The sequence below is a fragment of the Lytechinus pictus genome, chromosome 7 (genome assembly GCF_037042905.1).
Source record: "Lytechinus pictus isolate F3 Inbred chromosome 7, Lp3.0, whole genome shotgun sequence".
In the NCBI taxonomy this organism is placed as follows: Eukaryota; Metazoa; Echinodermata; class Echinoidea; order Temnopleuroida; family Toxopneustidae; genus Lytechinus; species Lytechinus pictus.
The window spans coordinates 22,968,868-22,993,543 of NC_087251.1; the positions used below are offsets into that span (position 1 = coordinate 22,968,868).

General features: G+C 35.3%; 1 protein-coding gene across 7 annotated transcripts in view; it reads left to right on the forward strand.

Annotated features, from left to right (window-relative positions):
- Positions 1-10,140: 10,140 nt before the first annotated feature.
- Positions 10,141-24,676, forward strand: part of LOC129265378 (neurogenic locus notch homolog protein 1-like) — a 68,250-nt gene continuing 53,714 nt past the window's right edge. For all 7 annotated transcript variants that reach the window (XM_064102241.1, XM_064102243.1, XM_064102246.1 and 4 more), the window contains exons 1-7: positions 10,141-10,221; positions 20,065-20,133; positions 20,904-20,927; positions 22,442-22,540; positions 23,299-23,397; positions 23,760-23,858; positions 24,333-24,431. In XM_064102241.1, the coding sequence (XP_063958311.1) occupies positions 20,085-20,133; positions 20,904-20,927; positions 22,442-22,540; positions 23,299-23,397; positions 23,760-23,858; positions 24,333-24,431 (469 nt within the window). In that variant the 5' untranslated portion in view covers positions 10,141-10,221; positions 20,065-20,084. The remainder of the gene's footprint in view (positions 10,222-20,064; positions 20,134-20,903; positions 20,928-22,441; positions 22,541-23,298; positions 23,398-23,759; positions 23,859-24,332; positions 24,432-24,676) is intronic.

Genomic DNA, 24,676 nt, shown 5'->3' on the forward strand with positions numbered 1-24,676 from the left:
TTTCTTTTAAATAAAGAAGTGGATAGATAAAAATATTTATCAGAGGAATAAATATTAATATGACTACATGGTTGTAAAGGAGTTTATACGTAAACCTTAATTAGATTCAAACTAAAAAAGTCTTTTTTGATAATGTTTTTTTTAATTCAAGTTATAAAATTTGTTATATTTTTCTAAATATATTCACATTACTGATATGCCTAAGTCTTGGTCTAATGTATATCTTTACATTTGTCCACAATTTTTTGAGAATGTAAAAACAAATACATATTTTTGGATTAGTGATTCACAATGTGTTCTTAAGACAGCTCAGTTCAAGAGCATTTGATTTCGTGACTTATATTTGATTAAGTTATTGTAGCCAAAGGTTTTCGTATTAAGAAATAAGATGGAAGAGCATTATATATATATATATATATAAAATGGTTATTAAATGTACCAACTATTTTGTACATATCCGGACAAATGTTGAAATAAGTTATAAAGTTTATTATAAATTTCTTTTTTATCACAGTATATAAATATGATCACAAAGAATTCTCCCTTTTTCAAAATAACTTATACCGAAAAGAGTCAAGCAAATTAATTTTCAAGTGGTCAGAAATTTATTGGCTAACGTATCTTTTTTCATAATGAAACACGCATGCGCTCTGATTTATACATTCCCGAGCTCATTAAGAGCAGTCGCGCAATTGTCTAAAAAGGCGTTGTTTTTGTGTTTTGTTTTTTTGTCATTCCATTTGTCAAGTTATTCCTTAAATTTCCGATGATGTACACATTTCATGCTATTGATCAGAATACTCATTTAAACTATTATGCGCTCTTAAGCTGACACGTCCAGTGCTGGCAGAAAGAAAAACAGTGTAACTGAAACTGAAAGAATTTAGTGCCAATTTTCTGCCTTTTGTTACTGATATTACTTGTATTTCTGAAAGGTGCAATCGCTTTATATAGTGAATTTAATTTGCGTTCGGGTGCTGAGCTTGAATACCTGGCTTGTTTGGATAGCTTGTCGCTCAACCTCTCCATGTAAACTGGCAAATGGTGTACGCACAGAATATTAATGTCCAGAGAATAGTTATCTTAGTACTTTATGAATGTATGTATGGTCTTCATCATACTACTGAATAGTTGGAAGGGATTAATATCAGACTATTATTGTATTGAGGGCTAAGCAAAACTAGATTTGGGTTTTGATATTTACGACTAAGCAGAAATAATTGGAGTTTGTTTGAAGGGACATTTTTTGTTATTTCAGCTTTTCAAAAATGTTAATTAAGTGGAATTTCTGCAGCATGAAGAAAAGTCTTCAGTGATTGTTCATAGAATCCAGTTCGTTACCACAGGTTAGACATGTTGAAATTCGGCTGAATATAGTATTTAAATATCCATTTCGAACTTATTAACCTTAAGTCTACTACCATGAAGGAAAGTGTGCTACGATATGAACTATATATGGTAGTATACGAATATAAAGCTATAAGTGCTAATTTCTGTAAAACTATGGCTCAGTCACTATACATGCTTGGACTAGTATATTTTGATCCATTTAAAATGTCATTGCCAAATAATGTGCATGTTTAGAAAGATGTTTTCTAAACTGAAAAGACTTCTTAATTTCTAGCCATTATACATGTATGTGTATTAACTGACTGAGTTAAAAAAAAACTTTACACCTAAAACTAGAAATTTGACGCGTCCAAAGGACACAGATGCCCCCGCTTGACGCGATCAGAAATTCATTCAATATGATTGAACTTAATATCGTGCAGAAACCAATATGCATGAATATTATGAACAAATTTAGACCTTTGACCTAAAGACTCACCATTTCCATAATAATCTCTGACAGAAGATATGACAGTCAGGTCATTTGATGTGACCTGACTGTATTTTGGTGTCATCTACCCAGACACCAAACATTTTTAATATCTGGTGAATATTTCCAAAGTTATCATGCGGAAACTAACTCGCGTATATAATGAGCTGTGACCTTTGACCTGCGGACTCGAAATTCGAACTTACCCTGTATATTGGTGTCATCTACTTACACACCCAATTTTTTTTAAAATCCGTTGAATATTTCATAAGTTATCACGCGGAAACCAACTCGCATATTTAATGAGCTGTGACCTTTGACCTGCGGACTCCGAATTCGAACTTAGCCTGTATGTATTTTGGTGTCATCTACCTACACACCCAATTTTTTTTAAATCCGTTGAATATTTCTTAAGTTATCATGCGGAAACCAACTCGCATATTTAATGAGTTGTGACCTTTGACCTGCGGACTCCGAATTCAAACTTGGCCTGTATTTTGGTGTCATCTACCTGCAAACCAAACATTATTAAAATCCGTTGAATATTTTTCGAGTTATTGCGCGGAAACTAAGTGGGGGGACGGACGGACAGGGGAATAAATTTTTTTAATTTAGTGAAAGAGCTGTAGTCATAAAGACATAAATGTCATACATGTCCTTAAAGATTACCTTCTTTTAATCATGGACTAAAATTTGTGCTAAAGTAAGGTATGACTGCACTTAATGAATCTAGATATCCATGCATCCATTATCATTCATGAATTGCAGTAAAATTTATTGCAATAGATTTTCTAATATATTAGATATGACACTTTTACGACATACATTTTAGTATCAGTTATCATGTTTAGTTGATTTACGAGATATTTTGAAATGAAATCTAAATATTGCCAACTCATTCAAAACTTCACGACTTTGAAATAATCAAATTTTACATCATAAAGTATGAAAACTGAATCAAATTAATTTTTTGGGGAAAATATTATTTCAGGACATATATAGCAGCTATATGTTCATGACCAGAACATTGATTAAATTGGTGATATTTTTAGGAGTATTTCGAAATGTTTATTTTTTATTTTCATATTTTTATATTTTCCATTTTTTTTCCTGTTTAAGGCATGAAGTAATTATCATGAGAGTTGCCCTTGGTATCATTGTTTAAGTATAATATTGACAATACAAATATTAAGTATTTGGTGACACTCGTGACATGAAATAAATCACAACACTGCACTTAACAACCACGTGTATAGATGTATTTTTTCCTCTTCCAGAGGTATTTTGTTCTGCATATCTCTTTCTCAGTTTACAGGTTTCTTTCGAGTCACATTGCTATAATTTGTTCTTTTAAATCTTGAAGGTCAAGTCCGTCCAAACTGGCAAATATTAAGCAGACCCAAAGTATAATCTTTGAAGCAAAGAATAAACATTTTGGCAAAATAACAACAAAATATATGAAGTGTGTATGAGAGAGCAGCAAAAAAAATAGTGGTGCTACCCATTCCAAGGACAAATATAATCTTAAAAAATAGGCAAAACAAATAATTACGAAGTATCATTATAATGAAATTGATCTTAAATGAATATCTCATATTTCCCTCTTTTCAAGGCGCCGCTTCAGTGTCGTCTTCACATATAATCCACAGATAAACTTGCTATAAAAAATATATCACACAAAACTAAATATTACCTAGAATTCCATGGCAAATTTGCTCTTTGTCGATTAAACGGCATTTTAGTAAACTCATAACGATTACTTAATGCTAGCAATTGATAGAAAGTTTTATGAAACAGTACTCGGTCTTGTATTGCTAGTTAGAGTGAGACAGTCGGTAACTCTTGTTCATATTCACACGAAATGGAAGCTCACGTAGTCAGTGCACCAATTTCCCAGTTACCAAGATTCAGTTCAGTATGTTACACTTTGTCCCGAGGAAATTACATAAATACTAACTTATCATATGCATACACTGCAAAAACTCTGGTGTTTCGTTTTGATGTTAATGATGTTAATTAACATGTGAACACATTAATAGCCATTAGTGTCTTTAAAAAGGCACGTCTGCAAGTACAGCATCCAATAATTATAATTACGCGTTGTAAATACATACATTGTATATACATGAGTGAGAGCGCTGATTGGCTATTTAGGACAAATGCTGAATAATGATAATGACAAGAACGTAGGACGCATGCGTGATGATCATTAAGCTTGAATCATGATCAGGTTTGGCCCGTTGGCCTACCCGGGTTATTTAGATAGGATGGCAAAACGACCAAAATTTGAAGTAATTTTTCTATCGATTGAATAATGAGGATATCACGACCATATATTTCAAAATATATGCTCTTCTTTTCGTCCTTGTTTTCATATTCTCCACTCCCCATTTATTTTTCACAAATTGATAAATCTTAAGGGGTGGTCGGTACCTGCCCCCCCCCCCCAACGTGGCGCCGTCCCTGCAAATTATTTCAAAATAAATAATTAATCAATTAAACGACAACGATAATATTGATGAAGTTTCATCTCAATCTTGTGTTGTGGGACAGGAGGTATTCAATAAATGCACTTATATTATATACAGTCTGAACAGACGATTACTGCGTTTCTGTTTTTGGCAGCGCTGTGATACGTAACCTACCCGTAATATTGATGGGCACATTATCCGTTATTGTTGCTTGACTTTTATCATTTCATCTGGGAGTGACTCACAATGAAGGGGCGGGGTTAAGAATAGATGCAACCCTTGGTTCCATTTCATAAACATGAGAAAGATTATAATTACCGACCCCCTTTCAATGAAATTGACAATGATTGTTGATTGGCTGGTAACAATCCTGATGTGTGACAACTTGGTGTAAAGGACGGCATACCTCAAATTTGGTGCCCCAGGGACAATTCGCTCCCACCTATACACTCTGAAAATTCCGAGTCAGTTTGATCCCCGAAGGGACTGTTGTGGGTTTTTTTTTTTTTTTTGGGGGGGGGGAATGACACGGAAAAGTAAGATGTGACCGTTATGCTACCATTTTGATACTGTAGATCTTATGCACCAAATTGATAACACTTGAGCTGGTATTTCTTATTTTTCTGGACTTACATGCACGGCCTTCTCATGTCAAATCGCTCTTCTTATATTCAAATTTGAAGCACACTTTGGATCCCAAGTATTAAACTTAATTCATTACAGGGGAAATTCACACTGACATAAAGTTTATTGTAGAAATAGCAGAAAATAACTAAATATTGGTGGGGGTTTCAGGGAATCCATCAAAGATTTAAAAAGCTATTAAAATTTTAATTTTAACGGTGACGTCATTTCCGAGCAGTTTTCCCCACATATGGTGTAATAAAAAAAAAAAGGTGTTTATTGTACCTTAAGTATATCAACATACAAATCATTTCACATCTGCTCCTGAGAGAATTTTTTCGCAATCATGAACCACTGATTAAAAAAATGAAAAGTATATATTTTGGTGCATAAAATACGGGGCAGCTGCTAGTATATGACGTCACAGAACAAAAACTCAAACTTCTAATAACTTTCTTAATCTTTGATGGACTTTCCGCAAACCACCAATATATATTTTCTGCTAATTTTACAGTAAACCATTTGTCAGGGTGAATTTCCACTTAAAAATATGTCGATAGAATGGTACCTAAGAAACACCTATAAATTTAAATCCCTGATTCGCTACACATTTCAAAATTCATGCGGTAACCGTTACCATAGAAACTAGTTTAGGAACCTGACATCCACTTGGACTAGGTGCAATGAGGTATTGCTCTGAAAAACTGAACTCTAGTTGCTATTATTATATCATTTACATTAAACTACATGCGTTTCATATCAATATCTATTCGGATCCATTATGATGTTGAAATATAAAAATTACTTTCATTACAGAGCGTTTTGTTATTTTTCGGTTATCCAAGTTATGCAAGTGGTTCAAAGAAATCCCGAACTTGTCTATTTCAGTGTGTTAATGGTAACGCACATTGGTGTTTACATTAAAATGTGTTGGGTATGCATGGGATGAAGTGCTGTTCTACGAACTGGCCAAAATAAATCCTTTCATCAATCACTAATTGAAATCATTTTGGCATGAAAATGTTTGAGTTTAATCATCTCAACGATAAAGTATAGACCTAAAATGATGATTAAAATATCCACATAATATCAAATCAGTTCATAATACTCATTTCGTCGAGAGGAGTCCATTCAAGTTCAATAATTATGACTGATATTAACCGAAAAGGCTCTGTCTTCCCTGTTGATGTAGCATGTCATGATCTTTACCTCTGCCATTTTTACCTCTGCCATATTTACCTCTGCCATTATTACCTCTGCCATTTTTACCTCTGCCATTATTACCTCTGCCATTTTTACCTCTGCCATTTTTACCTTTGCCATTTTTACCTCTGCCATTTTTACCTCTGCCATTTTTACCCGGCACCCCACTACCCTACCATGCGTGCATCATTAGCTTTTGATGGGTCATACGCACCAAAAGATTAAAAAGTATACTCCATATTTTCATGTGCTGGGAAATAATAAAAAGGTGGCATCACTTATTTCTCAAGAAACCTAAAAGTCATAGTCAATACTTTCCCCTACAATATGTACAATTTATTAATCGATCTTTAATCAGAGCTACATCCGGTCTTCAGTAACCGGATGAGTATCTACGGGGGAGAGGGGGGGGGGGGACAAATTAAGCGGCGTATCTAGGAGAAACAGTGCCCCGAACGAGTAAAATTGTACCCGTTTTACTTATGGTACCGAGGGATAGCGCTGAAATCGCGCCAGTTTAAATGATAACACTTATATTATTTGATGTTTCATCGATTTTCTCTTTCCCCTTCTCATTTCGCGTTCCCTGCAATGGGCGCCTTGGGCGTGTACAACCCTTTGCGTCATTGGCCACTGGGTGCAGAAAGAGAAAGGGTTGTATTGCATAATAACTGTTTAGCATTAATTTTGCCATACATGGAGACCTTGATTTTTGTTTTGGTGCTTAGCCCTCTTGCAATGGAAATTACCGTAATACCAAAGCTAGGCCAGAGCTGTTATGCATCAGGGCACAGGATATGTTTTATAGAATGCGCATATACTGGAGGTGACTCGGAAAGGGCGCATAAATGATATTAAAAGGGAAAAGCGAAAAAATCACTCATTTTAAAGGGAATTCGGCATTTTAGCTACCCCTTTATTCTTAAAATAAACGCATCAAACATTTGTCAAACATAGCTTCCCTTGAATAAACAATGGCCTCAGTTAAACATATTTCAGAATCTGTTGAGGTTTGTTTTCCCTTGTTATACCATAGAACTGCAGGACTACTGGGCCATGCATGGACCACACCACTCTCCCCGCCGAATGCTTGATGTGCACATCTTGGATGGAGAGAGAAATTGGGAAGAGTGCTGGATAAGAGCAATTTCTTTCACTGAGGGAAATATATCTAATCAACTTCATTCAAAGGTAAATACATAGAAATATAATGCCATAAATATTAAAAGAATTTAATCTGGATCGCCGTTTTGTATGAATCATTAAAAATACCCCAAATCCATTGATTCTGTTTAAATTGGAAATAAACATGTCTTTGGACACTTATCAGTCGAAACCCAATCGAATGCGACGGATATAGGTTATTGTTACGAAAAATAATGATAGTGGTTCAAGATTATGTATAAGAACAATGATTTTCTCGAAAATATGAGAAATAATTTCAACTTAGGGTCTTATCGGCCTAAAGTACTGTTTCTCCGGACCAATATTCAGTCTGCCAATGAATACATAAAACGAGATATTACGGCATTACATAATGATACTATAATTGTGTTTTTATACAAGATAAAGAGAATGGTTCAGTTGATTGCTAAAATATGCATATTAAGGGTCTTCATGAAGGCATTTAAGATCAATGTCGGCTTGCGCTTATATGCCAGTCGGGCGCCAGACCTCTTTGTGGCGCCCCTGCGCTTTGCATAAGATTCTCATTGACTGTGTAGGTCCTGTTGTAAGAACCAATATTGCAGTGACCAAGGAATTATAAATTGTTGACACCTTTTGCTTCTCATTGTCTATCATTCATCTAGATACTTGTGAACCATCTGCAACCTTGAACCTTTATACCACGATGAATGCATCAGGAGCCACCTCCGTACACAGGGTGAAGCAGATGATCAGAAAGTCATCCTGGGGCCAACATGTCACGCTGCTCTGAGGGCTTTTATCCTTTTCAAGACTAGACTATTGCAATATTCTCTTCAGCGTTGGTAGCCAGAGAATCGCCTTGTGAGACTCCAACACACACCGGTAATACTTGCTTTATTCCATGGATCCTACTAGTAGGACCCATGCTTATTCTGCTCCTCTACGGACTCTCTGACTTCAACTTCATTGACTTCTTGTATACTTCACGTATATACGAACGGGGATATCTTTAAGATACAGTATGCAGGTCCTTTCCTCAACGACAGACCTGCTCAACGATGTCTTCCGTTCGCACCTGCATTAGTGCTTAGTTCCGAAAGTACGAAACACACGCTCATCAAGCTATCCGGTATCTATCAGGCTTACTGAGAACGGAATCTTTCCAAGAAACGAAATTACCTTTTCCATCTGTTGCTCTGTTAATCAGCTATGTACACTTCTCTGCAGAATTTGTATATATTGTCCAGTATGAAGAGTTATTAATATTAAAATCATATTTTTTGTTGCAGATGAAATATTTAATATCAGCTCGTACAAAGTCAGTCTCTAAGTAATACGTGGAACCGTGTGCCAAGGAAAATGTGTTATATCAAATACATGCATACTTATTTGGTGTTTTGATGGTTGCATTCCAGTGGTGACTCATTTGACTGCTGAATACATCCCATCTAGGAATTTATAGCATTAGTTTGATTTTTTTTTATTGTCAAATAAACATTGAATTCATTAATTTATCTACTAGGCCTACAACTTTTTATCTTTGTCAAAGACTCTAGTTTAACCCTATTTTTATTTATCCCAGCATAACAAAAAAATGGGTGTATGTATATATATATATATTTATGGCATTTAACTGAATGAAGTTCACAATTTCCAAAAATGAAGAATTGCGAATGCGAATGTTAACATAATATACTTTAAAACATGAAAAAGATCCCCCGGTGGATCACTCGATTCAGAACCATTGACACAATGGCTCTTTACTATTCATGTATATATATCAATAATCTATTTTTTTTTATTCATTTGAGGTATGCTTAAAGAGCTACGTACATAAAGTGCATAGATCAAGGGCGTTAGTGCCCCGCCAAGAAAAAAAAAAATCAGTTGACATTTTGTTTGATTTTTGGTATATTCCCGATGAATGAATGCTTTGTCAACGCAGAATTGAGAACCATGTGACTTGTGGAAAGCATTTTATTACAGTTATCACAGAAAAACTGTATTGTGACAATTTCACAAAGGCTTATACATTATAATAACCTTATCAGTTTCAACTACGTTGTATTTGATTCTCAGCGCACCGAAATGATTAGTCTAGAAAAAAAGGGGGATTGAATCCTATACAGATATCCAAAGATCCCACCATGCCCACAGGAGCCAGAGTTTATCTTTAAAATTTAAATGACCAAAATCGTGCTTGCTTTAACCTTATCAATTTAGTAATCTTCCAGTGTTATCCTGTGAAATACTGAAATAATTTCCCCAAAATTTGGTATACATGTAATCTATTAGAATTGTACTACTTTTTCCATGCTGATACAAAAAAAAAACATGACATGTACTAAATGTATGTGTTGGACAATATGGCTTTGAACCACAAATGTTTCATTATAGCGACCATCGAAAAGGTCAACAATTTCCAATATTTTTGGTTAGTCACATTTTAACTAACAATCTGATTATTTCATCCAGAGAGATTGTTTCAATTTCCTATTTTGTCCAACACTTCTTAAAGAGAACATTCTGGTAACCATCCCTTTTCCCCGGCCTTATCCATTAAAAAATTTCAGACTTTGTACTGAAATTACTGAAACATACATTTTCTCATGATTCAACGTAATTTTTTTCATTTTGTTATAAACGTCCCTTCTGCTTGCTCTGTCTCACCCTAATGAACAAATATCCTAGCCAGAGAGAATGAAACATTGCACAGGTTGCTTTGCACCCATTGGTCAGTCGGCCAATAGTTGCAGAATGCATGCCTCTTATTGGTTAGTAAATGGTTGCCAATCTCGTCGCCATGGCAAAATTAATGAAGCGGTGCTCTGGTAAGTGATATATACGTGCAGAATCATGTCTTTGCTCATAAGCACGTTTTTATATATCAGGAACTTCTAAGCGCGGATTCTATTGGAATTACATTATATACTGTACATCACCTGCATAAAGAAGGTATGGGAAGTTCCAATTACTGATTATATTTTGCTTTTCCATCGTTTAGGAAATGAGGTCTATAAAAATATTTACGTTTTAAAGCCGTATTCACAATCTTTATAGCTATCCTTGATTTATGAAATAAAAAGATTTACTGATTAAAGGAAAGACAAATCACTTCCGATTGAAACAGAATTGGACCTAGTGGTAATTTTCCAAATACAATATCTTGTTCTGCCTAATCTTTAATGCTGCTTTAAAATCGTAAACTAATTTGAAATCAATATTATTTCAATTCAACGATTTATCTCTATTACTATTTTCCTCTCCATACAATAATCGATTTAGGTTTTATTCTGTAATGATATAAGTTTAGCGATGAATATTTGTCATACTTCGAATTGATTTTTTTTAATCTCACTTGCATTGCAATGATATAATGGCGGTACGAACAATATAGGGATCAAATTGCGTGCTTCTCCGTTGTTTTCTAATCGGGAATCGTCCCCTAAATGTAGTCCTGTTTTGTATTGCAAGGCGATGACACTAAAGATTCCGTTTACATTAACTCCGATTGAAATCGATGACAGTGAGATTAAAACATGATTTTGTCACCCCTACACTTAAGACCAAAAGACACGTGAGAAGATCTGCGTTCAAAGTAATCTTAATGGAGTCGCAGATGAACAACACATATTGCGATCTGGGCAATGTTATCAATAAAATAATAATTATTACAATAATGATGATAATAATAACAATAATATGATAATAATTACGATAATGATGATACTATAGGATTTATATAGCGCACGTATAGCTCAAGGCGCTCCTTTATTACCCCGGCTAATCTAGTCTACCAATTCCTTTTCAAATCGAGAAATACTATGTTTAAGATATGTATAAGGACATTGAATCACTGCATTATCTTACAGATGCGCTCATCCACGGGCGTAAATCGCGGGTGATGGGCGATATATCCCCCACTTTTCGGAGAGGGGGGGGGGGTGACATGTACAATCATCCCCCCACTTTTCAAGACAGAAACTATATTTTTTATCATCAAATGATTAATAATATTGTTAATGCGTGGATTCATCTTTAACACCTTTAAATGTCGTTAAAGGGTCTTAAATTAGCAAAATTTTCAATGTTCAATAGGCAAAATTTCTTGCATGGCCGCCCTGCTTAATCTCGCGTCTGAATTTGGCAATGACAGACTGCTACATTTGGCTTTGTTGCAAACGTTTATACATACAATGCATAACGAGAGTATGGTTATAAGTCACAATCGATATGATTCCGAAGCCTTAATTAAAAAGGACAAGTCCACCCCCAAAAAACTTGATTTGAGTAAAAGGAGAAAAATCCAATAAGCAAAACACTGAAAATTTTATCAAATTTTTTGTTTTATTCAAAGAGTCATTAAATAACATTTATGAACATGTAGCAATCCCTTCAGTATTTTAAATATGAACAAAATTTTGTTTAGAAATTGAATATTAGAGATTATTCGAAATCTTACCTTTCTGCAATATTTTCCATTTCCCATTTCATTTGTATCAATGAGTTATTTGATTAATTTTACGTTTGGGGAAGTTTTTAATGTGCTCTATGGGGCCTTATGATAATTACGATCCGATTTTCCCTATTCTCATCTCAGCTCTTATCATTGAGCAAATTATATAGTTTTGAAAAAAAAATGTAGACATTTTAATCCTCATTTACAATATTTTAATCCGTTTGTTTTCTTCTTAATCTTTATTGATAACTCTTTCCTCTCTAACACCTGTACATGATTTTAAACAACTATTTAATGCTCATTCATAGGTCATATTGCAATATGAGGAATATATTTGAAGGCGTTCATTCTATGATTTCTATCACATACTACACATCCCTTGAAAGACGTCATTGGACACCATTTCGTCTTCCAACTGCTGAAAATTCGTTCATTTGGTCGCTTCGCTCGCTCGCCTATTGATGCATGAATCAAGTAATTTAGCAGGTTGTTTCGCAACAAAACAATTAAAAGAGCCATGAAAACGATATTGAGATACGTCTTGACTATCATCACCAAACGTGATTGTAGTAACATTATGATGTACATGTTTCATGTACCCCCATAAGTCTATATATACACTTGAATTTTAAAAGCAATTTATTGCTATCACCCCTTCCTCGTGCTTGGACCGGATTTACACCACTGGAGGGGAAGGTATACAGGTATACCCGGTGGTGTTTCATAAAGCTGTTCGTAAGTTAAGAGCGACTTTAAGAACGACTGGTGATCCTTTCTTGTGGTAAACGGTATATTCATTGGCGATGGGTTGGCACATAAGAAAGGATCACCAGTCGTTCTTTAAGTCGCTCTTAACTTACGAACAGCTTTATGAAACGGCCCCCGTTCACCTTTTGTGGTCTCGCCGAATCAGACGTATGGCTTACGTTTGGCGTTACAACTAAACAACAGACTCGTATTAAGGCATCTGGGCAATAGCTGCAGTCTCCGCCTATAGCTTGTACGGAATTTTATTCGCTCGGTACTCTGATGCACGGGTGCAAATTTGCATCCCGAGAAAGATGAACCTGTCCTCGGCCATAGGCTCACAATACATACATACATACATACATGTACGTACATACATGGCGAATAATGTAAGCAATCAACAGTTATGGGCCTAATATTTAAAGGACAAATCCACACCAACACAAAGTTGATTTGAATAAGAAGAGAAAAATCCAACAAGCATAACACGGAAAATTTCATCAAAATCGGATGTAAAATAAGAAAGTTATGACAATTTAAAGTTTCGCTTAATTTCACCAAACAGTTATACGCACATTCTGGCTGGTATGCAAATGAGGACACTATGACGTCATCCACTCACTATTTTTTTGTATCCTATTATATGAAATATGAAATATTTTAATTTTCTCCTTATTGTCAAGTGATACACCAATTAATTCATCCCTGAACATGTGGAATTAGCATTGTTTAATAATATATGGTTCAGTCAAGATGGTCCTTATTGTCAAATCTATAAAAAATGAAATATTGTATAATTCAAACAACAAAAAGCAAAAGAAATAGTGAGTGATGGACATCATCGACTGAGTCACCTAGTTGTGCATATCACTGTTTTGTGAAAAATAAGCGAAATTTTAAAATGTTATAACTTTCTTATTTTACCTCCGATTTTGATGAAATTTTCCGCACTATGCTTGTTTGATTTTTCTCTATTTATTCAAGTCAGCATTTTCCTGGGGTGGACTTGACCTTTAATTACGCTGAATTAACATGCATGCTGTTTTTAATATTTATTTGATTTATTATTCATTCATCTCGCTCAGGGGCGGATCCAGGATTTTCCAAGGGGAGTGGGGCACAATTTCCCAAGGAAATTTTGACAAGCAAAAAAAAAAGTTATCACTAAAAAGTAAAGGTCATTTTGTCCAGCTGAAACTTTGAAAAGCAAGCAAAAAAAAGTCCTCAGTTATGTACGAACAACATATTCCCATAAAAATATTTGCTGTGAATCTCCAAGGGGGGCATACTTGTGTATGAACGACACATTTACATTATAAATATTGACTTTGACTTTCAAACGGGGGGGGGGGGGCACGGGCCGGAAATGCCCCCCCCCCCCCCCTGGATCCGCCTCTGATTTTGCTCACTGAATGCGGTTCCTTCGAAACCATACCCTTGCCCACTTTGCCTGCCGCATTCATTTTTTTCTACTTGTTCTACCAGCAAGCGAGCGACAGAAAATAAATTAATGGGGTCATATTGTACATCTTCATTTATATTGACAGAAAAACCTTGGTGTCCGAATATATGTTAATAGAAAAGGGAAGTTTGTTGCCTGAAAATCTTTTTTGAAGACTTCGTTGCGCAAGATCGAAGTTCCATATTGAGAACTGGCTCCAATTACCTGCTTGACAAGCTTCGAGTGAAGTGCCCTAAGTATTTTTCGTTCTCTGGAATGCATATAGGACAAAATAAGAATATGATATGGGTGAAAGACCGGGCAAATTCTTTTCTCAAGTCATCTTTGAAGATACTCACGTTCTGTGAGTTGTGAAGTAATACATTTACGATAAAATCATAAACGAAATTAAAAACACAAACCATAATTCTTCTTTAACAATCAATTACCGATAAAATCGATATCTGGTAAGTTAAAGTGCGCGAGAGCATAGTGACCGAGCACTTTTGGGTTTTCCCTTCATTCCCATTTATTGCCAGCAACTTTTCCATCGCTATTTTGAAGAATAACGAGGGTGAAAAAAAAAACAAGATAGAAATGTAAACAAACCAATATAGTATTTCAAATGTTAAGTAGTAGAAAAATAAATAATGGGAAAAATAGTACTGAAAAATGAGTTTCTTTTCCATATCGCCGTTTGTCACTGTTCTTTAATCATCCCTTTCCCCCTACATTTTGACTATTTGGCTGATAGTGTTAAAATTGCCAACATGGGTTATTTGGAGCAGGGTACAAAGGGTCGACGATCCACAAATTTTTGGAAAAATTAATGGGTTTTTTTCTGATATCAAGTATGACAAACAGACTTGGCCCCCTTTTATCGGCGGCCCGCAAATTCCATTGACAGGAGATGGCCCTTTTTTAGAAAGGTCGGCCGCTTCCTTTTATTTGCCAATCAAAGAGATAGCAATGTCATGAGTGCCATGCTCCTCTTCGAAACCAGCTATAATCCATCATTTGGCAATTTAAGAGTTAAAACAATTTTTTCATTTTTATTCATGAGAGTCAGGTTTTTAAAATACCAAACGAAAATCACTTATTTGTCGAATAAATCACTAGATTTCAAACAGTTTGATAACTTTCTTTTATTTCTGATATTATTTCTTTCATTCCTTCATTTAGATCTCTCTTTCTGTCCTTGCGTTTGTTCTTTCTTTATTTTTTTTTCTTTCTTGCCTTCTTTAGTTCTTTCTTCTTTTATTTTCTTTCTTTCTTTAATTCTTTCTTTCTTTCTTTTTTTCTCTTTCTTTCTTTATTTCTTTCTATTCTTTCTTTCCTTCGTTCTTTCTTTCGTGATTTTCGTCCTTTCCTTTATTTTCTTGCCCCGAGAAAAGGGATGGCCGATTCGCCCTCGTGGATACACCACTGATGTGAAATGTATTGAGTTGTCCTAATTCCTGTGTTTTCTGTATTATATATATAGTTGGTTTGGGTGAGTGGGGTGTGCGGTTGTGTGCGTGTGTAGAGTCACTTATGAAGTATAAAATTGCATGGAAAAGGTGTATCTTTCGAGCCCTCAAAATTACATATTTGACCCTTAACACTTAAAATTTAACTAAATTAAAAAGATGGGCAGGAGTTCTATAGAGCATAATACCCACGCTAAAATACACAAAACATTAATATGACAAAACCAGTTTTCGGGTTGTGTTATATTGACTTAAAATCGTCAATTTTCAACGCGATCTATCAGAGCCATCTGTAGCCCATCTGTCTGTAAATATGTAATCATAATTGAAATACTCGTCTGCGAGTTGACAAAACGAAACCAATCCCTGTACTTGTACTTTAATGCACGATGTATAGGGAAACTGAATGCCCATAGCGCAACAATTTTTCTAGCTGCGCATAACCCGATGGTTCAAATGAAATAAATTTAGTAGCAAAGATGCATAAGAGACCCTATACTAGCAGGTCATGAAAGCTTTTAATAATATAATAATATAGGGTATTTATATTGCGCACATATCCACCTTGTTAGGTGCTCAAGGCGCTCCTATATTACCCGGCTAAGCTAGGCGTTCATAGCGCACACAGCTTTTTAAGGAATTACTTCCTACCGGTACCCATTTACCTCACCTGGGTTGAGTGCAGCACACTGTGGATCAGTTTCTTGCTGAAGGAAATTACGCCATGGCTGGGATTCGAACCCACGACCCTCTGTTTCAAAGTCCGAAGACTAATCCACTGGGCCACAACGCTCCACGTTTTGACGCATAAAATAGTATTCTCAAACTCTGCGCTTTAGAATCACATAGACTTTGTGTGGCATTGGGTGTTCTAATAATTGTGGCCAACACTATATATACATGTATATCACATATGTTAACAAATGTGGAACCAAAATATTAAATATTATATAGCAAGAAAATTATTATTTCACAATATTTTGAAAGTTACACACTGAATGCAAAAGAGCTATTCTGGTCCTAAACACACTCCTCTCAGAGTGAGACGAGCAACCAGTCGTTTTTGAAAGCTTTTGACGCATAAAATAGTATTCAAAATGTACTCTCAATCATCTAGAATGCATTATACAGTGCGTCCCACATAAAACGAAACCGAGATTAATCAATGAATTATCATAACTTAATCACAAATACAATAGACAAATGACCTACCATTGTAAAGCTTAGAATCTCCTCTTTTATCTGAAATTACTTGGGTTATTTCGCATTCACGCATGAGTGAGCAAAAACAATTTGAAGAGTGGATACCAAAAAGTCATTTGGCGGGCTGTATCTGGGTTTCAAATCGAAAACCACATTTTAAAAAAGTTCAATATCTGCTCTTTAATTTGATACCTCAATTACAGAAAATGGTAAAGAAATAACAAAATTCTGGTTATTTGAAATAAGGCATGAATTTCAATAATTTCATAAAATGAAGAGGTTTTACAGGCTAGCGTTCAAACTCACTCGACACTCCGTTTTGTTGACGATCAGCCATGCATTAAGTCTTTCGTTAACCATGCGATAGCTTCTGTGGGAAAACGGTGAAAACACGTTTATTTAATGAAATTATGGAAATACAAGCATTGTTTCGAGGGAACATAACTTTTTTACTTCTCGACCATTTTTTGTGATTAAGGTATCAAATAAAAGAGCAGATATTGAACTTTTTAGGCATGTGATTTTCTTTTTGAAATTCAGATACCCCTCGCCAAATGAGTTTTGGGTATCCTTTCTTCAAATTGTTTTTGCTCACTCATGCGTGAATGAGGATTAATCTAAGTAATATCAGATGAAAGAGGAGATTCTAAGCTTTACATTGATAGGTCATTTGTCTTTTGTATTTATGAATAAGTTATGATAAATCATCGCTAAATCTTGGTTTCGTTTTTTGTGGGGCGCACAGTATAGCTCCTCCTAGAGTTAAAATGTCTAAAAATATACACTGTTCACTCCAGAAGTACCTATAGCGCACTCTCAAAATTTGTTAATCCCACTATAAAATGACTGTTCCCTCGTCTCACTCTGAGAGGAGTGTGATAGCACTTTTGCATTTAGAGTGTACATTTTTCTTACTTTTTTATTGACGTTTGGTTATTTACATGGGAGGACTATAATGGAGATGAAAGAATAAGATTCAAGAGAGTATCTTTGCATTTTGGGCCAAAAACCGGGCTCTACAATGGGTTTGTGGAAAAAAAAAACTCTGAAAAATTAACACCATTTACATGTAAGGGAATGAAGTGTCAGGGTGGAAAAAGATACACACTTGAAGGGTAAATCTTCAAACTTCCTGGTGGAGTGTGGGTCACAAGGGTAAAGTGAATGTATCAATTGTGTTGGTACGTCTGACAATATTTGCTATAATATAATGATGGTAATTACTGGAGATGATTTTACTGTGCAGTACTCCAGTTCTAGCTCTATAGCCAAGTGTATATCTAATCAGCTATATCTGCTGAACGGACGTGGATCCGGTTGCAAATTTCTCGCCATGTCGTGACTCGTGGCGCTGGTGACCGAAACCGGGGCCGCAACGCCCTTGCTTTTCCCTCCCAGGCAAATAAATGGAGCGGAAAGAGAAAGACGAGAAAGAATGTTAATTTTGTTAAATAGTGGCATCGCATTTTGTAATATAAGGATTTCCATCGAAATCTCTTGACTTTGTGAAAAGTTTGATATTTTCCTATGCAAAGGAAAAGACAAATGAATCTTTTTGGTTCGCTCACTGCAACATTTCTTAGCAGTACATCATATTATCAATAGATGATCGATCTCATTTTCCTCACTGCAACTCTTTGATTTAATGAATATGTTTTGATATTATCTTCAGTGAAATATTGGGCAGTGTGTACACTCCAATAAACATCAGATAATAATCACAATATCGTCTTTGCTGTTCCGCCTATTAACAAGAATACATTGTGTCCATAGATCCTTCTTTGTATCTACCTGGAGCTCCGTGAGAAGTATTTTTTCATGTTTAAATCTGTCCCCAAGACCTATATTTTTCCGTAATGACGATTTTATGTACCAGATTTCGTTGTAAATAATCTATTTATTTTGTATTGATGTGATTAAGTATAGTTTGTATGGAATAATGCATCGGTCATAACCCACCGTGAACCTCCGTAAGATGTGATCTGCGGCGGGAAAAGCCATATAATGTAATAATTACAATTTGCGCATGAGAAGATGAAGGCCATTGGCGCTTTTCAGGATCGTGTTTTTTTAATGATTGGGATACGCAGGATAATTCATATGTTAGTTTAAAATATGTTTGTTAACCCTATTCAAAGAATAGAAACAAAGCGTTCAGCCATGTTTTGTATTTAGTAACGAGCCAAATGACAGCCAATTAGTTTAAAATCAACAATGTAGTCACAGCTTCCCGATTTAAAATAAACCTAACCTACACGCATGACAAATCGTGTAACCTGACCTATTCGGTGATTCTTTTAATAGACCTGAATATTGCAGAGCAGGCAAGTTTACTTAGCATCCTCTTTTAAAATATTAATTATAGTTGAGTACCTAGTGTAGTAGCTTTCACGGTACACCATGTATCTTCCCTGGGCAATTGTTGGTCCTGAAAAGGACCACCCAAACTCAACGATTCGAAAAGTGTGTTTTGTCGTCTTCAGAGCTCCTGAAGACGACAAGATCACACTTGTCGAGCTACGATGGGCCTTTTTGTACACTATTCTTCTTCGTCATGGAAACCTTCATAAGTTAATTGAGTACCTATCATATTGAAATAAAAAGAAAGGTCATTTGCCAAACGTTGCTCTAGAGCTAATTACCAAATGACTCGATTTTGGAAAATCCTTGCGACGCATGCACAGGCATTTTTGTAAATTAAGCACGAATTAGCACAAATAACACATAAGATGGCTGAGTGTTGGACACGTGAAGTTATATTTTGACAATCGCTGGATCGTGCACATACGTTTAACTAGGTCTATATTTATTTTAATAATGCGTGATGAACATCCCGTATTCATCTATTCAGAAAAATTCGGTTTAGAAATAGTATGATAGTTTAATTTCTTAAGTAAAGAGTGATTATGCCATTGATAATAATATATTTTTGTTTCTGTTTTTCTTAAGATTCTATAACTCAGCCATTGGCTGCGAATCAATTTTCAATAAACAATTACACACTATGAAATAAAGGTTCAAAATTGAACCCCGAAAGGTTGATGCAAAATCAGCACCCTATGGGTTCAAAAATTGAACCCCTGGTTGGGGTTCATTTTTGCACCCTGCGGGTTCAAAACTGCACCCCTAGGGGTTCAATTTAAAATTTAGGGGTGCAGTTTCGAACCCGCAGGGTGCAAAAATTAACCCCAACCAGGGGTTCAATTTTTGAACCCATAGGGTGCTGATTTTGTATCAACCTTTCGGGGTTCAATTTTGAACCTTTATATCTTAGTGTGTACCATTGCCCGCAGTCTTTTGATGCGTATCAGTCTATCATGTTAAATTTTCTTAAGTACAATTAAATAATTCAGAAGAGATGAATGAAACAGAGTGACAAAGAAAAAGGGACAAAGGGGAGAGGAGAAAGAAGAAAAGGGGAAATGGAATGGTAGGGGAGGGGGTTGGAGAAAAAATAATGTTTTTATATTTTATTTCAGGATTTCAAAGGATAACAAGTATGCGGGTTTGCAACATGATTGGTGCGGTCCTAATCTTCATCATAATAGGTCAGTGTTCAGTTTCTCGTCGGATTGTGAAATTAAAAAAGAAATCAATATCACATTCCTATCAATTGCGTTTTCAGAAACACATCATACAAGATTCACAATGCGAGTTCTCATATATACTTATGAAAAGAAATAGGCCTCTATGTACAAAGCAGTATCGTCCATTAATAAACAATATAAAATAAATTAAACCCTAACGATTTCTTTAAGGCATTGGCAAGTTAACAAGAATGTAATGTTTCCAGAAAGCAGAGAGTCCATATCTTTATTATTTAACAAATCATAAACCCAGAGCGAACTCAAATTTCATGGATTTAAAAAGAGGAGAATTACAAGGTAACTCACGATAATTTCCCCCTTGATGAATATCATTAGCATTGTATATTAAGAACGAGAATAGGGCTTATGTTATAAGCTCGTATCATTAATGTTTCAAGATATAAATTTATGATAGTCACAGGTGAAAGTTTGATAAAACACATTTACATCAGTTTATTGCCTCTTTTTTACACGCAAATTCCTACTGACTTTCGTCAGGCGGCAAAAAGGAATTGTTCGAAACGTTTTCTCATTTGTTTACCAAAATAGGTCAATTAGATTAAAAAGAAAACAACATCGCCAAGACACCTCATAGGGTGGACGATTTAACAATTAGGAATTATTATTTCATGCTACGTCAATATCATGCTTGATCTTAAAAGTAAATTGTTTCATATTCAATACAAGATTAAACATATTTCCTTCTCGTTTTCTTCATCTTTTGTCTGCAGGATTCGAAGGGATCGATGGTGCAGGTAATAGAACTCTCATTTATTTATGTATTTGTTTATTGTTTACTGTCTGCTTCAAGCAAATATCATGCTTGAGGGAGTATACCAGTAATGCAGAGAAGAAACACAAACCGAAGGGGAGTCACCCTTGAGCTCGTATACACGCTTAAAGTGTTGGGCAACATGCTGTCCACTTAATGTATGTTGGTAAATATATATATATATATATATATATTCCGGCAATCATTATCCAATTGAGCAAATTTATTACTCAATTATTAGTTTTTATTACCCAATATGGGCTGATTTTAACCAATAGTTGTGAGGACATTAGGTTGCCCAGGGTTGGTTAATAGTTGGGCATTTCTTGCCCGACTATTTTAAAAGTTTTAAAAATAACATTTATTGTAATGGATAGATTTAGAAAAATAGAATCAATGTTCTTTTTCCATCAGAGTATAGTATAGTATTGTCGTACTTAAAGGAGAATGAAACCCTTGAAACCAGCTGAATCCATATCAAAGAGAAAAATCAAAGAAACATATTGTTGAAAGTTTGAGGAAGATTGAATGAATAATAAGAAAGTTATGAGCATTTGAATATTGAGATCACTAATGCCATGTAGATCCTCCCTTTGGCAATGCGACCAAGATCTGTGATGTCACACACGTACAACTCCCTCATTACTTTAGTACTTATTTCACTTATATTCTCACTTTTATATAGTCTATCACAAGGTGAGGTGTTCTCTTTATGAGAGGACAAGTACAGAGGTTTCACAACATTATATAATTGATGAATCGTTTGTCATATGGTTAGAATGAGCAAAACGAGATGTTTTGGGGTATATTTTCAGTGTCCAAAAGGGGAGAGTTGTTCATCTGTGACATCATAGATCTTGGTCGCATTGCCAATGGGAGGATCTCCATAGCATTAGTGATCTCGACATTCAAATGCTCATAACTCTTCTATTGCTAGTCCTATTTTACTCAAACTTTTGTTGATCTCATTCTTTGATTTTTCTGCTTTCACAAAAGCTAACTTGCTCCAAGAGTTTCATTCTCCTTTAAGCCAAAAATGTGTAGGGTCCTAGGAACACGTATTAAAGAAGTGTCGTGGTGAACAATGTTACAATTTTACATGACAAAGGGAGATTAAATGCGTTCTTAAAAAGTATATATTGGTGCTTAGGATGAGTACTATAACAGATGTCTAGTCGATCTCTGATTTGGAAAAAAATGCAGCCTTCCTCGTTCTGTGTCTCCAAATCCTTGAGCATGGTAAACGCATTGAAAATGCAAGTGAAATCACAAGGAAAAGCTGGGAAGTGTTTGTAGAAAATGAGTGAATTGGAACAGCAGTTCCGTCCTGCCTTTCGGAGCTGACGAAAAATCGAAATATGTTGTTTGTCCAGAGTCCAGGACGGAACTGCTGTTTCAATTCTCCAACCCGACAAAGACTTCATTGTGATAAAGGGCATTTGACAATACATTATATATGTTCCCAAACGCGTTCTGCGTCATTATCTCTCTTTGTAGTTAACTGTACTGCCAGTAATCCTTGTCTGAACGGAGGAACATGTATGAACGAAACGTGTTCATGCGTCGATGGATTTACTGGAGACACGTGTCAGACAGGTACTAACTATAATATTGATTAAAATTCTGTGTAGCATAATATGTATATGGATAATCTTTCATATTGCTTAAATTTTCAAGGTTTCATTTACCCTTTTTTTTAACTTGTTACATCTGATACAACCATGTGAAAATAGCAGAACCTACCAAAATCCGTTGTTTTGTTTTGGACTACCACAACAGTCATTTTACTCCAGTGTTCTTTTTTGTGCTTATTAATCATCTATGGGCGTTAGGTCAATATCTTTGGATGTTATTTTTTCATTCAATGGTGTTGTGTTAAATCAATAGGATGTAAGTTTAACACTTCAGAGTGTGGTCCTGTAGGGAAACTAACTGGTGCCAGTTTCAACACCAAGCTCTTACAGTGTACAGTGTAAGATTCGAATTAAGAGGATTAGGTAGAATAAACCATATCGGGCCTACCTTGCATTAAAAAGGAGATTTATATCTTGATTTATTGAAGCACATCCAGATTGAATGTATTATTTTAATTATTATTTTAATCATTATTTTAACAACAAAAGAGAATATCGAATTTTTTTCTCAATCATAAAACATATTATTTCAGATATGAATTCATACTTCTTAGCGTTTCGTATAGTTTGTATATTTTTTCTGCTTATGTTGAGGCACAGGCGCTCTCAGCACTTTAATGATTAGGACCAATTTTCTTTTTGATGTAATACCAACTTATACAACAAGGAAGTAGAGGAATGTTTTATTTTTATTCGTACCATCTCTATCTCTCTCTCTAGTTAACTGTACTGCTGGCAACCCTTGTCTGAATGAAGGTACCTGTGAGAACGACACCTGTTCATGTTTTGCGGGATTGACTGGAGATCTTTGTGAAACAAGTATGAAGTTTTATTAAAATAAGTGGCTATTGGTGTTTTGTATAGACACCAATTTAACCCCTAAGGGAGTGCGATATTTTTGAGGATTGATGATGGCCTCTTCTTTATATTGCATTACCCCCTAATTTTCACATCCCTTAGCACATGAATTCATACTTGTGTCCCGTGTAAATCATAATTCGTCTTTTTCGTAATATAAAAATTGGTATGCACTCTCAATTTTGGTTAGGATCAATTTCGTTTAGTTGTAATAACTTCGAAGGAACTATATAATTAAATTAAAGGTTAATTTATACGATCTCCCTTTCTGTCTCCTTGTTCTTTCTCTCATTCTCTCTTATTCTATCTCTTTCTCTCTCTAGTTAACTGTACTGCTGGCAGTCCTTGTATGAACGGAGCTACCTGTGAGAACGACACGTGTTCATGTTCTGCGGGATTGACTGGAGATCTGTGTGAAATAAGTATGAAGTTCTTAACCTTTATATAATGAGTGGCTGTGTGTGGTTTTCCATACGTTATGGTCGTCTTTGCCAGCGAAGGACGAACATCATCATCCCTGTTTGACCCAAGTGATAAAGACTTCCTACCAAACATAGATTGTCTGCAATTTATCAAACACCTTGTTATATGTTAGGTCTTAATCATTTCAATTAACACCCAAGGAATTGTTTTTACGATGATGATGGCCTCTTTTCTTACATTGCATTTGCCCCCTCACATACACATCCACATGAATTGCCCCACGTAACTCATAATGTGTCTTTCTTGTAATATTAAAGTCGTATGCACTCTGAAAAACAATTGGTTCGGATCAATTTCCTGAAGCCATTATGACTTAATTTTAACAATATAAGGAAATGAAAAGGTGATATCAACGATGTCTCTTGTTGTCTCCCCGTTCTTTTCTCATCCTTTCTCTTGCTATCTCTATTTAGTTAGCTGTACTGATGGCGACCCTTGTATGAACACAGGTACCTGTGAGAACGACACGTGTTCATGTTCTGCGGGATTCTCTGGAGATTTGTGTGAAACAAGTATGAAGTTCCAGCACACTTTATTGAAATGAGCGGCAGCGGCTATGTGTGTTTTCCCTAGTTAATTTGTAGTGTTTAACCAGGAAGTTGTGAGGAATGAGCTGAAACTCATTTAATTCATGAAAAAAATATTCATGGGTCTTAAAGCATGATAATGAGATTCGTAACATTCCACTTAAATTTCAAAGTTCCATGCGGCTGGACGCCCAGAACGTGTTTTTAATGTTTAAAAGTATTGATCAAAT